The sequence below is a fragment of the Choloepus didactylus genome, chromosome 22, assembly GCF_015220235.1.
Source record: "Choloepus didactylus isolate mChoDid1 chromosome 22, mChoDid1.pri, whole genome shotgun sequence".
Taxonomy (NCBI): domain Eukaryota; kingdom Metazoa; phylum Chordata; class Mammalia; order Pilosa; family Megalonychidae; genus Choloepus; species Choloepus didactylus.
The window spans coordinates 22729549-22743536 of NC_051328.1; the positions used below are offsets into that span (position 1 = coordinate 22729549).

The 13988-nt window shown below is 44.8% G+C and overlaps 1 protein-coding gene across 3 annotated transcripts in view; it reads right to left on the reverse strand.

The window, feature by feature from the left end:
- RANBP10 (RAN binding protein 10) overlaps positions 1 to 13988 on the reverse strand; it is a 76586-nt gene that overhangs the window by 54597 nt on the left and 8001 nt on the right. The window contains exon 2 of one of the 3 annotated variants that reach the window (XM_037815784.1): positions 5423 to 5463. The exons of 1 other annotated variant lie outside the window; for it this stretch is intronic. In XM_037815784.1, coding sequence (XP_037671712.1) covers positions 5423 to 5430 — 8 coding nt within the window. In that variant the 5' untranslated portion in view covers positions 5431 to 5463. Of the gene's footprint in view, positions 1 to 48; positions 360 to 5422; positions 5464 to 13988 lie in introns of those variants that run through there. One more of the 3 variants, XM_037815785.1, reaches the window with a different exon arrangement.

The following is a 13988-nucleotide window of genomic DNA, read 5'->3' on the forward strand; positions in this document are numbered from 1 at the left end:
CCACCCTCTCCCCCTCCTGGCCCACCCCAACACATGCCTGATACTAACCACACACGGGTGTCAACAGGTAGCTGTGGTGCTCGGAATACTCAAATTGCCAAACGAGAACTGAGATATAACCTCAGGAAGGGGACGGGACAGCTGAGTGTGATGCCATTGTAAGCATAAACCTAGCCCTGGCAGTTGACTCCATATGGAATAAGGCCCAAATCAATAAAGTGGTGACTATGTAGAGAAAAGAAAAGAGCCAGCAGTGGACAGCACTGTCCAGGGTGCACAAGGCCCTGAATCTGTACTCCCTTCACCACAGCCTAGATGGAAGGAACCACTGTCAACTCCCTCATTTCCCTCTGCTCACTACGGACTCTCTAATGCATCTGCTTACAACTAAATCACTTCCAAAGGGGAATCCTGGATGGGGACCCAAGAACTAGATACCAGACAAAAGCAAGGCCCACTGTCCCCTATAAGGTTGACCAGTGGGGGGCCAGTGCCCTGTACCCAGATGCCTTGAAGCACCTGGGAAGGGGGCCAGAAAGCAGTCAGCCATCCTTTGCCAGACTCTGACACCTACCCAATGTGAGGCCCTTCCCCTCAAAGGACGATGTCCACAAGGAAAAGCTGAGGGTCTGTCAGGTAGGTAGCCATCCCAGGTCCCAGAGGCAGGAAGAGGCAGATCTGAATCCAAGTTGGGTTGTCTCTCCTTTACACCAAACTGCCCCAGAAACAAAGCACTCCTAGGGCTCCCAAGCTGAGCCTGGGTTATTTGCAGGTCCCCTCACCATTAGTTTTAGAGCCCCACAATGATCAGAACTTAGGCAATCGGGTGCTGCATCCCCCATACTGAGCACTGGGCCTGAGAGACACTGCAGCCCAAGCTCAGTGTGTGCTGAGCTGACCAAGGTCATGCTATCTTATTTCACAGATGTGTACAAAAACTCTTGACACTCAGGTTCAGATCCTTAAAAGACAATGTCAGTCAAAAGACCAGAGAACACAAAATGAATGGCCTTGCATTCCCAGTCCCAGTCTTCCTGTGAAGAAATCCCAGTGAAAAAGACAATCAAGTTTCAGGTACATCACCTTTTTAGGCAAGAGGCATAAGCACCCTAAAACTATCACAGATACTCAATGCCAATTACCTATTTTGAATTAGTCGTACTGTCATCTATTCACCTAGTCTTTTAAAATTGCTACCAAAACTGGTAAGGCACTTGGCTGCAAAAAAGGGGCCCAAACCCAAGTCAGAAACTCAATCCTGTGCTATTTCTCAGAGGAGGCAAGTTTTGTTGTGCCAGCTCTATCTGTCCCTGTGGCTCCCTGGACCTCAGAGCAGACAAATTATATCACTAGAACTTACTACTACTGAGCGTCAGATGCACTGGAAAGGGGAGCTGTAGCAGCCTCAGGGACAAGGCTTCTGCAGCAGGACAATTAGGTGGCTCTACCGTCTTCCCCAGGATATAGATGGAAGAAGGGAACTTGCATTAATCAAGTGTCTAGTAAGGCTTCATCCTCTTCTGGGTACTTCACACACATTGCTCCTTCCCAGAGAAGGTACCCTGAAGAAGGAGTGGGGTCAAAGGTCAAGGGCACTTTGCATACAGCAGAGCCACACCTCTGTACTCATATTTTCAACCCACTTCTAACAAGCCTGGCTATCTGGTTTCCCAGCCCTTCACAGATTAGAAGCAGCAAACTGGGGTAGAGCTGGGGCAGTCCACTATCAGAAGGACAGAGGGCAAGTCAAGAGCCTCTCTGCCTGAGGACCCCAAAGAAACAAGGGCCTCTTTATCCCCTTTTGAAATAAATCCCTCTCTTTCATAGCATTTTTCCACTGTATATCAAAAACCTTGGAAACAGAGAAAAGAAATTCCACCACTTCATACACCTAGTACGTATTAACAATTTTTATGATACTTCCCTCCCCCAATCTGTTTTTCTATGAATATTTAAATGGTTATAATCACCCTTATTTAAAAAAATTCTTGTATAAGCATTCTCCACATTTCTACATGACCTTCAGAACTTTTATTCCAAAAATACCTGGTTAAAAAGCAATCACATGAGGTTGCCTTAATTTGACCACTTCCAAGTGACTGTACATTTATATTCTGCTTGATCCCTACTATATGGAACTCTACAAGGAAACTTTCCACATACACATTCCCATCTTGGACTCCTTCTTCCCTTTCCCAGTATGCTGCATGCACCCATGCACGTGCTTCCTAACAGTACCAGGGTCTCCTACACCACCGTGCCCCTGCCAGTGCTGCATCTACAGTCAACGCTCCTTTGCCTCTCTTGGGCTAACTGCAACACCAGGTTTGGGGGGAAGGGTGGCTTCCACCAACCAAATAAAGGATAGGCAGTAAGGGAAGGCTCTGACCCACCTACCTTCCTCTGAAACCAGCCACTGCCATCATACTGGACAGGAACCAGGAAAAGACACCAACACATGGCCCTGATAACTGGGCCCACTGGGGTTAGGAAGAAGGAAATGGGGAGAGGAGAGGAAAGGAAAGTAGGGGAAGGAAAGGAGAAAAACAAAAGGAATAGCACTCCAAAGCGGGAGTTCATGGTTCAAACGGAACTTGTCTTCTGCTTTGTTTTAAGCAGCATTTGCGACACAGAGTTGGGAACTTACTGCTCAAAGATATGGGCCAGTATAGTCTGCAGCTAGACAAAACTGCTCAGCCCTACTTGGAGATGCACAAACTGCCTGCCACCTCCTGCTAGAAGGGGCCAGCTTCGAAAGCCACCAGGAGCAGAAGCTACAAAAGCCTGCTGGCAGGATTTCAAATAGAATAAAGCCTATACATTTTCCCAGAAAAACAGCAGCCCAAATAATCAGCTTCCTGACTTTACATGGCAGAGGCTGCCAAAAGCTGGTGTCCATTCCCTTGATGCCTCGGTTGACCAAGCAGAAAACAGCCTCAAGTGCCCTGCATCATCGGGCCAACACACACAGGTGCAACACTGAAGGGGTTCCCTGACTGGGACACTAGCCACTCATTGTGCCCCGTTAAGAGGGGCCTGGGCCTCTGCCTAACAGCATCCTTGAGCCCATCCCTCACACACAGCTTTCCTGACTCACAAGATGAGGGCAAGACTTTGCTTCCCAGGCGCAGCATAACCACTTTAGGGTAAGTTCTTGGTGATAACATGACAGTGAGGCGAATGAAGAATACCAGGAAGCTAAGAACTCTGAGCCTAGAAGCACAAACAGTTTTTACCCTCCTGAAGCTCCCACCCAGCAAATAGCAGGCACTTAAGAAGAATCTGTTAACCGACCGACTGCCAAGACACAAGGTTCATATCCTTTTCAAAAATACTCTGGAAGGACATCATCAAGAAAGTGAAAAGATAACCCACAGAATGGGAGAAAATATTTGCAAACCATGTATTTGATAAAGGACTTGTATCTCAAACATATAGCAAACTCTTACAACTCAACAATAAAAAGGCAAATAAAACAGTTTAAAAAATGGGCATAGGGTTTGAATAGACATTTCTCTAAGGCAGATAAAATTAATGGATAATAAACAAATGAAAAGATGCACAACATCATTGGTGATCAGGAAAATGCACATCAAAACCATGAGATGCCACCCCATACCCAGTAGGATGGCTATTATCAAAACAAAAGACAATAACAAGTATTGGCAAGGAGTTAGGAAATTGGAACCCTCATATACTGTCAATGGGAATGTAAAGTAGTGTGATCACTGTGAAAAGCAGTTTAGCAATTCCTTAGAAAGTTAAACATAAGAGCTACCATATGACCACCCAGCAACTCCACTCCTAGATATATACTCAAGAGAAATGAAAGCACATGCCCACACAAAAACTTGTACACAAGGTTCATAGCAGCATAATTCCAAACAGCCATAAAGTGGAAACAACCCAAATGGCCACCATTGGCTGACTGCATAAACAAAATGTGGTATATCCATACAATGGAATATTATTCAGCCATAAAAAGGAATAAAGTTCTGATACATGCTATGACATGGATGAACCTTGAAGACATTATGCTACATGAAAAAGCCAGGCACAAAAGACCACATATTGCATGGTTCCACTTATATGAATGTCCAGAATAGGCAAATCCATAGAGACAGAAAATATGTTAGTGGTTGCTAGGGGCTGGGGATTAGAGGTAAAGGGGATTGATTGCTAATGGGTATGGGGTTTCTTTTTGGCGTGATGAAAATGTTCTGGAATTAGACAGTGGTGATGGTTGCACAGCTGAGTGAATATGTTAAAAACTACTTAATTGTATACAATTTAAAATGATGAATAATATCTCAATAAAGCAGTTATTTAAAAAAACAAACAAGCAAGCAAACAAAAACACCCGGGCCTAAACAAACTTCCATTAAGAGTCACTGGGAGCCATGGGCAGCCAGCCACGGAACACCTAACCACAGGCCTTCACTAAGCTGGGGAGGACTCCCTCCCAGATGTTAGGCCTCTTGAGAATAGACTAGGGAGGAAGAGAGGCCACTGGGTCTCTAGTTTAGGTGCACTTCCATGTCCCAAATCATCCTTTCACCATGAGTCAGGATGGCTTCTCTGTGGTGGGCACAGACTGTACATGATAAAGTTTTCAGACTCAGCTGCATGGTTTAAAGGTAGCACCTACCTCCCACCATTGGAAGGCTCAAAGGAGAACCGAGTTTACTATTCTTCCTCTGTTTCCCAGGGAAATGTCCAAAGTTAGAATTATGTTCCTGCCAACACAGGGGAAATTGCTTCACTCAGGCAAAGTGGGCCACCTAAGGCTGGTACAAATGGAGGAGGTTGAGGATCACCCAGGAAGGGTTCTGCGTGGCCACCACAACACGGCTCTGGTTCCACAGCTTTCTATAGGAATGGGGAACCACTACAGCACAAGTGCTCAAAGCACAACTGACTTAGGCCTCCCCACGGAGAAGGCCCCTCCGCCTCTGGGAGCTAGTCCTCAGCACCTTTCATCATACTCTCTGCCCCGAGGCTGGGATAGCCTGGGGGCCTCTGTGCAAATCCTAGGCTCCACCTAAGAACTCAAGCAGCTGAGCTGGGGTACAGCAGCCCGAGGAGATTAACACTACACTCAGGCACCAAGCCACCTCCTGGTATCAGTGACAGAGAAGCAGCCCCACGGAAGCACAAGCTGCATCCTCACATGAGGTCAGAACTGCCCAAAGGTTTTAATTGGGGTTCCAGTGGAATGAGCCAACACTTCAAATCCTGGTGCCATTAAGTCTTTTCCAAAACTACGGGTTTCAAGTACTACAAAAAGATGCAGCCTTTATCTTCCAGTCTTCATGCACTTGAAGACTGTTAACCAACTTGTCCGAGATAAGCAGACAGGGTTTAAAAAAAAAAAAAAATTGAAGCACAGCAATAAGGAAAGGGCAGAATGAAAAACCCATACCTAAACATGTTCTCTTGGACACTTTACAGCAGTACCTCCGCCTAAAAGGAAGAGGAAGAATGGCATTAGGAAGCCACTCTGACACTGCCTTTCCTCATGCTGATCTCTGGAGGCACTCTAAAATGAGTAGGTTTCGGATTTTTTTTTTAACTTTTTATTTTGAAATAATTTCAAACTTACAGGACAGTTACTAAAATAATACAAAACCCACACCTGGATACCTAACTCCAATAACTTTAACATTCTGCCACATTTGCCATATCATTATACCCACCTATCCATATCCAACTACATGTCCATCGGTGTATCTACTTTCTAAACATTTCAGAGTAGTTTGTTATATATGCTCCTCGAATTCTTAATACTTTCAAGTACATTTCCTAAGACCAAGGATATTCACTTATGTAACCACCTTAAGTACAATCATCAAGAAACTTAACATTGACACAATGCTTATTACCGAAAAAGGATACCTACCTCACACCCTATACAAAAATTAACTCGAAAGTGGATCAAAGACCTAAATATAACAGCCAGTACCATAAAACTCATAGAAGATAATATAGGGAAACATCTTCAAGACCTAGTAATAGGAGGTAGCTTCTTAGACCTTACACCCAAAGTACAAGCAACAAAAGAAAAAAAAAACAGATAAATGGTGTGCCAGTTTGGATATACTATGTTCCCCAGAAAAAGCCATGTTCCTTAATGCAATCTTGTGGGGGCAGCCATATTAGTGTTGATTAGGTTGGAATGTTTTGATTGAGTGTCTCCATGGAGATGTGACTCAATCAACTGTGGGCGAAGCATTTGATTAAATTACGTCCCTGCCCATTCAGGGTGGGTCTTAATTTAATCACTGGAGTCCTATAATAGAGCTCACAAACAGAAGGAGCTCAGAGCAGCTGAGAACTGACATTGACACTGACACTTGGAGATGCTTAGAGACATCTGGAGATGCTAGCCCAGAGTTTGCTCCAGAGAAGCTAAGAGAGGACCCCAACACTTAGATGCACAGGAGCTGAAAAAGCTAAGAGTGACCCAGAGACATTTTGGAGAAAGCCATTGTGAAATGCAACCTGGGAGCAAAGGAACAGCAGACGCCAGCCACATGACAGAGGTGTTTCAGACACCATCGGCCATTTTTCAGTGAAGGTATCATTTTGTTGATGCCTTAGTTTGGACACTTTTATGGCCTCAGAACTGTAAATTTGTTAACTTAATAAATCCCCTTTATAAAAGTCACTCCATTTCTGGTATTTTGCATAATGGCAGCATTAGCAAAACGGAACAAATGGAAGCTCCTCAAAATCAATCCTCAAAAGACTTTCTCAAAAAGGGGAAGAGGCAGCCAACTCAATGGAATAAAATATTTGGAAACCATATATCTGATAAGGAACTGATATCCAGTATATATAAAGAAACCCTACAACTCAACGACAAAAGTAGAAACAACCCAATCATAAAATGGGCAAAAGATATGAAAGAGGACATACAAATGTCTAAAAAGCACATGAAAAAGTGTTCATCTTCATTAGCTATGAGGGAAATGCAAATCAAGACCACAATGAGATATCATCTCACACCTATAAGAACGGCTGCCATTAAACAAACAGGAAACTAGAAATGCTGGAGAGGGTGTGGAGAAAATGGAACTCTTATCCACTGCTGGTGGGAATATATAACGGCAAAGCTGCCGTGAAAGACAGTTTGGCAGTTCCTCAGAAAACTAGATATCAAGCTGCCCTATGAATTGGCAATTCCACTACTTGGAATATGTCCAGAATATCTGAAAGCAGTGACACAAACAGACATTTGCACATTGATATTCATAGTGACATTATTCATAATTGCCAAAAGATGGAAACAATCCAAGTGTCCTTCAACAGATGAGTGGATAAATAAAATGTGGCATATACATACAATGGAATATTATGAAGCAGTAAGAAGAAATGAGGTCCTGAAACATGTGACAACATGGATGAACCATGCTGAGTGAAACAAGTCAGTCACAAAAGGAGAAAAATTGTATGATATCACTATATGAACCCCCTAGATAGTGTAAAATCAGAATTTTTAAATGTAGAATATAGGGGACCTAGTGATAAACAGAAGCTAGAGAAGGGGGAGTGACTACTTAATATGTACAGAGTTGTTAACGATGTTGAACTTAAAGGTATGGGGATGGACAGTGGTGATGATAGGTCGTTAATGGGATTATAAGTATCAGTGCTGCATTAAAGGTAAACTTGATTGAAAGAGGTTGTTTAAAGTCATGTATCTTATAGATCAGCACTACAAACACAAGTTCTTGCATGATCTACTTCAAATGTATGACACTTGTACAAAGAGTTAACAACAGAGTGGTATAAACAACTGCGGGGGGGATAAGAGTTATAGGGTGTTTTGGGTTATGCTAATAGTCTAAAATTGAAAGTGATGATGATTCTACAACAAAGTGAGGATAATGTGATTCACTGAGTGCTTATTTTGAACAGAATATATGCTATGTGAAATCAGGGACTGCCTACTTAATAAGTCAAGCCCTCAATCTTAAGGCTTGCTCTTATGAAACTTACTTCTATAAAGGAGAGGCTAAGCCTACCTATAATTATGCCTAAGAGTCACCCCCAGAGAACCTCTTTTGTTGCTCAGATGTGGTCTCTGTCTCTCTCTAAGTCCAACTCTGCAAATAAACTCATTACCCTCCCTCCCTACATGGGATATGACTCCCAGGGGAGTGAGTTTCCCTGGTGATGTGGGACATGACTCCCAGAAATGAGTCTAGCCCAGGCATCATGATATTGAGAATGTCTTCTTGACCAAAGGGGGAAAAGAAATGCAACAAAATAAGGTTTCAATGGCTAAGAGTTTCAAACAGAGTTGAGAGGCTATCCCGGAAGTTACTCTTATGCAAGCTCCAGCTACATATTCCAAATGCCCATGGTATGCCAAGCGCCAACCAACAGTATTCCCCAAAACCCTAAAGAATATCCAGTTTATTTTTCAGTAACTTAAAACCTCTAGTTTGTTCCTATGCCAGGTAAGTTCCAAAACCCATAGGCACCAGTCTCTTCCAGAACATCAACCAGTTGCATCCCCCTTCCCCATAATGTCGACACCCCTTTCCAATATGAGCAAGTTAGAGTGATCATTACCTACATATCCCTGAAGACTGACACAGTGATCAAATGAGAGAGGAGTAGCAACAGACAAGATATGATTTAACAAAGGATTATGACTACTGAATCATTATATAGATTTTTTTTAGTCTCTTGTGTGTTAAAACAGCTAAAAGGAAATAACTGAAATCGTGCAACCCATACCATACTTTGAAATTTGCTCTATAACTACTTGTTAAACTGTACTTTGAAAGTTATCACTTTTCTGTATATATAGTTCACAATAAAAAAAGTTTAAAAAAAAAGCTTGTTACCCTCTACATTCCAATTTTTTCATAGGTCCCAGTAATGTTCTTTGTGGTATTTTCTTCTCCATTATTAGATCCAGTCCAGGAATACATATACTGCATTTAACTGGCATTGTCTCTTTAGTCCCTCACTCTCTCTTTTTTAATTGTGGAAACATACATACAGCATAAAATTTCCCTTCAAAAAATGAGTAGGTTTTTAGGAGCTGTTGGGTCCTTGCTAAAGTTGAATAACTCAGTACAAACAGGTGTGATAAATTTCTCTTCATACAGCTTCTTGTGATCATTCACCCCTTCCACAAAAATCTCCTGTGCCCAGTACAGTCTTGGGACACAAGGGTGGAGGTCTGGAACGAATCCCTGCCCTCCAACAGTTTCCAGTGCCAAGTGAGGGGACAGTCAGAGAGTCAGAGTGCACCAACACAAGGTGTAGGGTGTGGGGGTGGAGGTATTCCCAGAAGAAGTGAAGCTAAGCCAAGACGTGGTAAAGGAGATAAGTAGAAGAAAGAAGATCATGTTCCAGGAAGAGACAGCAGAATGTGCTAAGGCCTGGAGGCAGGAAAGCAACCACATGGGTGCAGAAAACGGGCTGGTCATGTCCAGCCTGCATGCTAGGTTCAGGAGTCTGATCTTCATCGGCGGTCAATGGGAAGCCACGGAAGGTTTTTAAAAAGGACACAGCTAATCAAACAGCTGGCATTTGGGAAATGGATGGAAGAGGCAAAACTGAAGCCTACCAAAATCATACTGGTGGGATATGACGAGGGAGTGGACAAGTGCAGAGCTTGGGGATGAAAGGGATATGGAGAGCCAAGCACTATCTAGAACACGGTGAACTTATCGGGTGCAGGGGAGGGGCTGGAAAAGCCCAGGACACTGCCCAGCACAACCAGTCACCAAAGAAAGGGCAATTCTCTGAGACCCACTTGGAAACTTTGGAGCCAAAGTACTCAGCCAGAATCAGTAGCCATCATTCTCCAGCTCTGCTCTAGCACTGGCATTTATCTATACTGTGCACAAACATCTGAATGGGAAACATACCTGCATCAGAGCAAAAATATCAGATCAACCCAAATTCAAATCTCAATTCTGCTGCCCAGTTCACCATGTGCCCATGGGCACATCACATGGCCTCCCAGAGCCCACACCTCAGTTACTACCTCGAGTCTGGGGAACCCCGACTGCAGGCCAATCACCAGGATTAGACAAAAGAGCATGTGGGCACAGTACCAGGTGGGCTGATGGTGGACGACTGCTTGAGCTCCCACAACCATTAGTTTATGTACGGGAGGCTCTTCAAGCATTGGAAAGTAGGCCATGCTTGAAGGCCAGGACCTTGGAACATCAAAAATCAAACACTTGTTTATTTGGGATTGTCGAGGAGAAATGAAGTGAGCATTTACTTCCTTCTTGTGAATGGGTCAGGCTAAGGTAGAAACACTGAAGTTCATGGCTGCCTTCGTCAGCATGGGCCTGGGAAGGAGCTGGGAGGTGACAGGGCTCCCCAAGAAGGTGACTAGAAGAGACAAAGCTTAGCTCCCCTACACTTCACTGCTCTGCCAGGGCTTTCTTTTTAAGAAGCAGGATCTTCCTGAGGAGGTCACAAGGACAATTATTTACCCCATAGCACAAGTAAGGTAAACTCATCTGGCAGGTGAGCAAAAAATAAAGACAAAAAAATAAATAAATAATGGGGGGGGGGTTAAAAGGTATCTGGGATGTTTTGGGTGTTCCTTTTTATTTTTATTTTTTCCTTGGAGTAATGACAATGTTCTAAAATTGACTGTGGTGATGAATGTACAACTATATGATGATACTGTGAACCACTGATTGTATACTTCAAATGGATTATTTGGTGTGTGACTATAGCTCAATAAAATTCCATTAAAAAAAAAAAACATAACCCATCTGATTTACTCCTTTCTTCTATATGGCAGCAAATGCAGAAGACGAAATGCCATGTGCCAGAGGGGTAACAGTCAGTAAGTGGAGAGGGACAAGAGACAAGCTCTGGGTGGCGGTGAAGCCATGAGTCTGCCTCTAACCACTCAGTTTAGATCACTGACTGCGAAAACCACAAGGCAAGCTCTAACTACAAGGGTGACTCTGCCACTCTGTTGGGATCTGGGGGGCAGCAAGCGGGCACTGCTTGGGCCAGGTGGGTCAAGATCCACGAGCGAGCAGAAGGGAGGGGGAGCAACCGCACCTTCAAGTGAGCAGCAAAGGCCCTCGGATGCCCACCCCCCCCACAAGCCGAGGCTGACCACACAACAAACAGGCCCACGCTGAGGCTCTCACTGGCCGCTGTAGGTGGCAGCGCAGGGTGGGGCCCTGGAAAATGACCTGCCTTGAGAATGGAGTGGTGGCTTCTGGGGCCCATGCTCCCTTCAAACCCCTCAGCCACCTCTCCCACAAAAGCATCAGCCTGCTAAAACTGCTGCAGTCACATGGAAAGAAGCCAGCACACTCCAGTCAACCTCAATTCTTCTTTTCTCACTTCAGCTTTCCAGATTTCCTACAATTAGCACAAATTGCTTTTACAATCATAGAAAATGATTTTCAAGAGCCATATGATGACCACATACTAAGAAGGTTGTTGGCGCTCATGCATCAGACTCATCCTAGATCATCACAGGACATGTCAGTGCCACAGGGACACAACAGGGGACTTCGTCTTCATGGCCAGCTCCTCAGCAGACCCAGCTCCCTGAGCCTTGAGATGAAGGAGTATCACAGAGGAGGACAGAAGCTGCATTGGAAGAGTACTCCTTCAGAAACAGCAGGAAACAGTCAAAATCTCTGCTGAGCGGAGGAGTAGGGAGCCTGGGCTTACATAGCACCTGGGGTGTCCCAAGTATGGCCCAGAGCACACATGCAGGAGACCCTGCTATGGCGAGATGGACTCAGCATAGCTACAACTGAGAGTCTTCCCGTGACCCAGGGAAGCCTAGTAATGGGCATAGGAGACAGGGCCTTAGAAACAGAGGGTACTCGATTCTCATACCCTCCACATCACATCTGAAGAGCAAGCTGTTAATCCCCCACCTAATCTAAGAGACTCCACACAGGGAACCCCTTTGGCAACAAGTCCAACATTCCTTTCCTGCCTCCTGAAGGGAATCATCTAAAGGGTTTTAGAATGACAGGAACACTTCGCAGCAGGGCTCCGGAGAGAACACCCTGACTCTGAAAGCCTGCTCTCAGACACTCCAGCCTAATTCAGGGCAGTGGGTCTTGGGTTTCAACCCATCTCAGGTTCTTCATCAGAAGAGAGGTTAGACTAAATGACTCGTAAGCTCCATCCCAGATCTGACCTAGAGACTTCAATTCTTGGCAGAATAACGTCTGTATACTGTTCTGACTACACTAGACCCAGATGCGAGGGCAAAATGGGGGAGACAGAACTCTGGAACAGCAAACAAAGAATCACCAAGAAGGTCCCCATGACTCTGCACATCATCATCAAGAGCCTCATCTGGGTTCTCCCAAGGAGACAAGGAGGATCCTGGCACATACCGTAGTGGAAACTGTCAGAGTATTCCAACTCATTTCAGGGCTAGAAGTAAGAAGTCCCTCACCACAAGCACAAAACAAATGACAAGAGTGAAGAACACAGACACAGCTCTTTTTACTTTCTATCAATTTCTTCTTAGAGGGAAGGTGGATTTTATGGCTGGCAAGGCCACACTTTTAATAAATGTTGCATAAGGTACAAGAACCAATTGCTATGGACCTGAGCATATTTAATTTAAGCTTCATCAACTAGATGTCTCCAGACCCACAGAGCTCTAGTAGAAAGTGATGAAGATGGAGAGAAGACAGAAGCGGCAAGGCACCCAGCCTCAGGGCTAAAGTGGCTCTTGGGGGATGGAGGGAGGTACCAGCTCTGCTGCTAACCCTCGCAGATGAGGGGACCAGTCTCCACTGTAATCTCGCCTGACCCCTAGGAGCTCCCAGAATCTCACATGACAGTTTCATATTGACATCTAATACCTCAGCCACAACTCAACAGGCTGAGCTCAGCAGGCTAGCAATCTTGTTCTTATCAGAACCAACCCAAAATAAAGAAATCAACAGCCTCCACAACAGAGGGCATGCCTGGACAGTGGTTACAAAATAGTCCCTGGGAGACATTGCAGGAAAAACAACAACTGACATTAGCTCTGAAATGAGGGCTAATACTTGGCACTGGGGAGGGATTTTACTTCACAGCCTGTCAGACCCCCTTAAAGCCACAGCACCCATCATGACTTTGTCTACTGTGTGCAAGCTGTTCCTCCAGCAGCTGCACACCCACCCTTCCCCTCTACCAGGAAGCCACATATCCACCGAGTCCCAACTCTGCAGTGCCCCACTGGGATGGGGCAGTTATGGAGATGGATGGGCCTGGCTCCAGCACCATCCAAGGAAGAACAGGCCAGAAGCTAAAGGGTACTCAAGCTGGGATGCACTTGCGTGGAGGATGGTGGTTCTGAGCATGGGTCAGAACCATAAAAGCACCCAGGCAGCCCGCTAGATGGGAAAAGAGCAGAACAGCCCCCCCTGGGTAGCCCCAAACAGGTGCCTTACGCACCCTGGTTCTGGGTTCCTTCTCTAAAGGGCTGAAGAAGCCTCAAGTACCGAGCCTTGCATTTCCAGAGCCTGCCACATTCAAACACCAAATACACTGTCCTTACCCAGAGGATGTAGATACTTGGCATCCCAGCTTAATGTGGGAGGGCTCCCATCAGACCCTGCATCTGGGTCCTAACCTCTGCCTCACTTGTAACTACAGAATGGAAACCCTGTGCAGGGGCATGGTAAATGCCCTTATGTTTTCAGACATTACCCTTAACTCTCTAGTTACACGTGTTCATCCAGAAACCAGCCTCGAGTTTGTTGGTCTGTAATGTTTTATCTGGCATCTTTCATCGTTTTTAGCAGGAGATCATATTTAAGTAACCTAGCCTACTATTACCTAGAAACTCATAAGTTTCATGATTTTGTAATCATCAAATTCCATGTATTAAAACCCTTTCTGTTCAAAATACCTGGAATGGTTTCTGTTTTCTGCACTAGCCTCTACTGAGACAATGTACACAATGACAATAAGCCTGCATATGTTTACATTTACACTTCTCTATCCCCTCTGCTGTC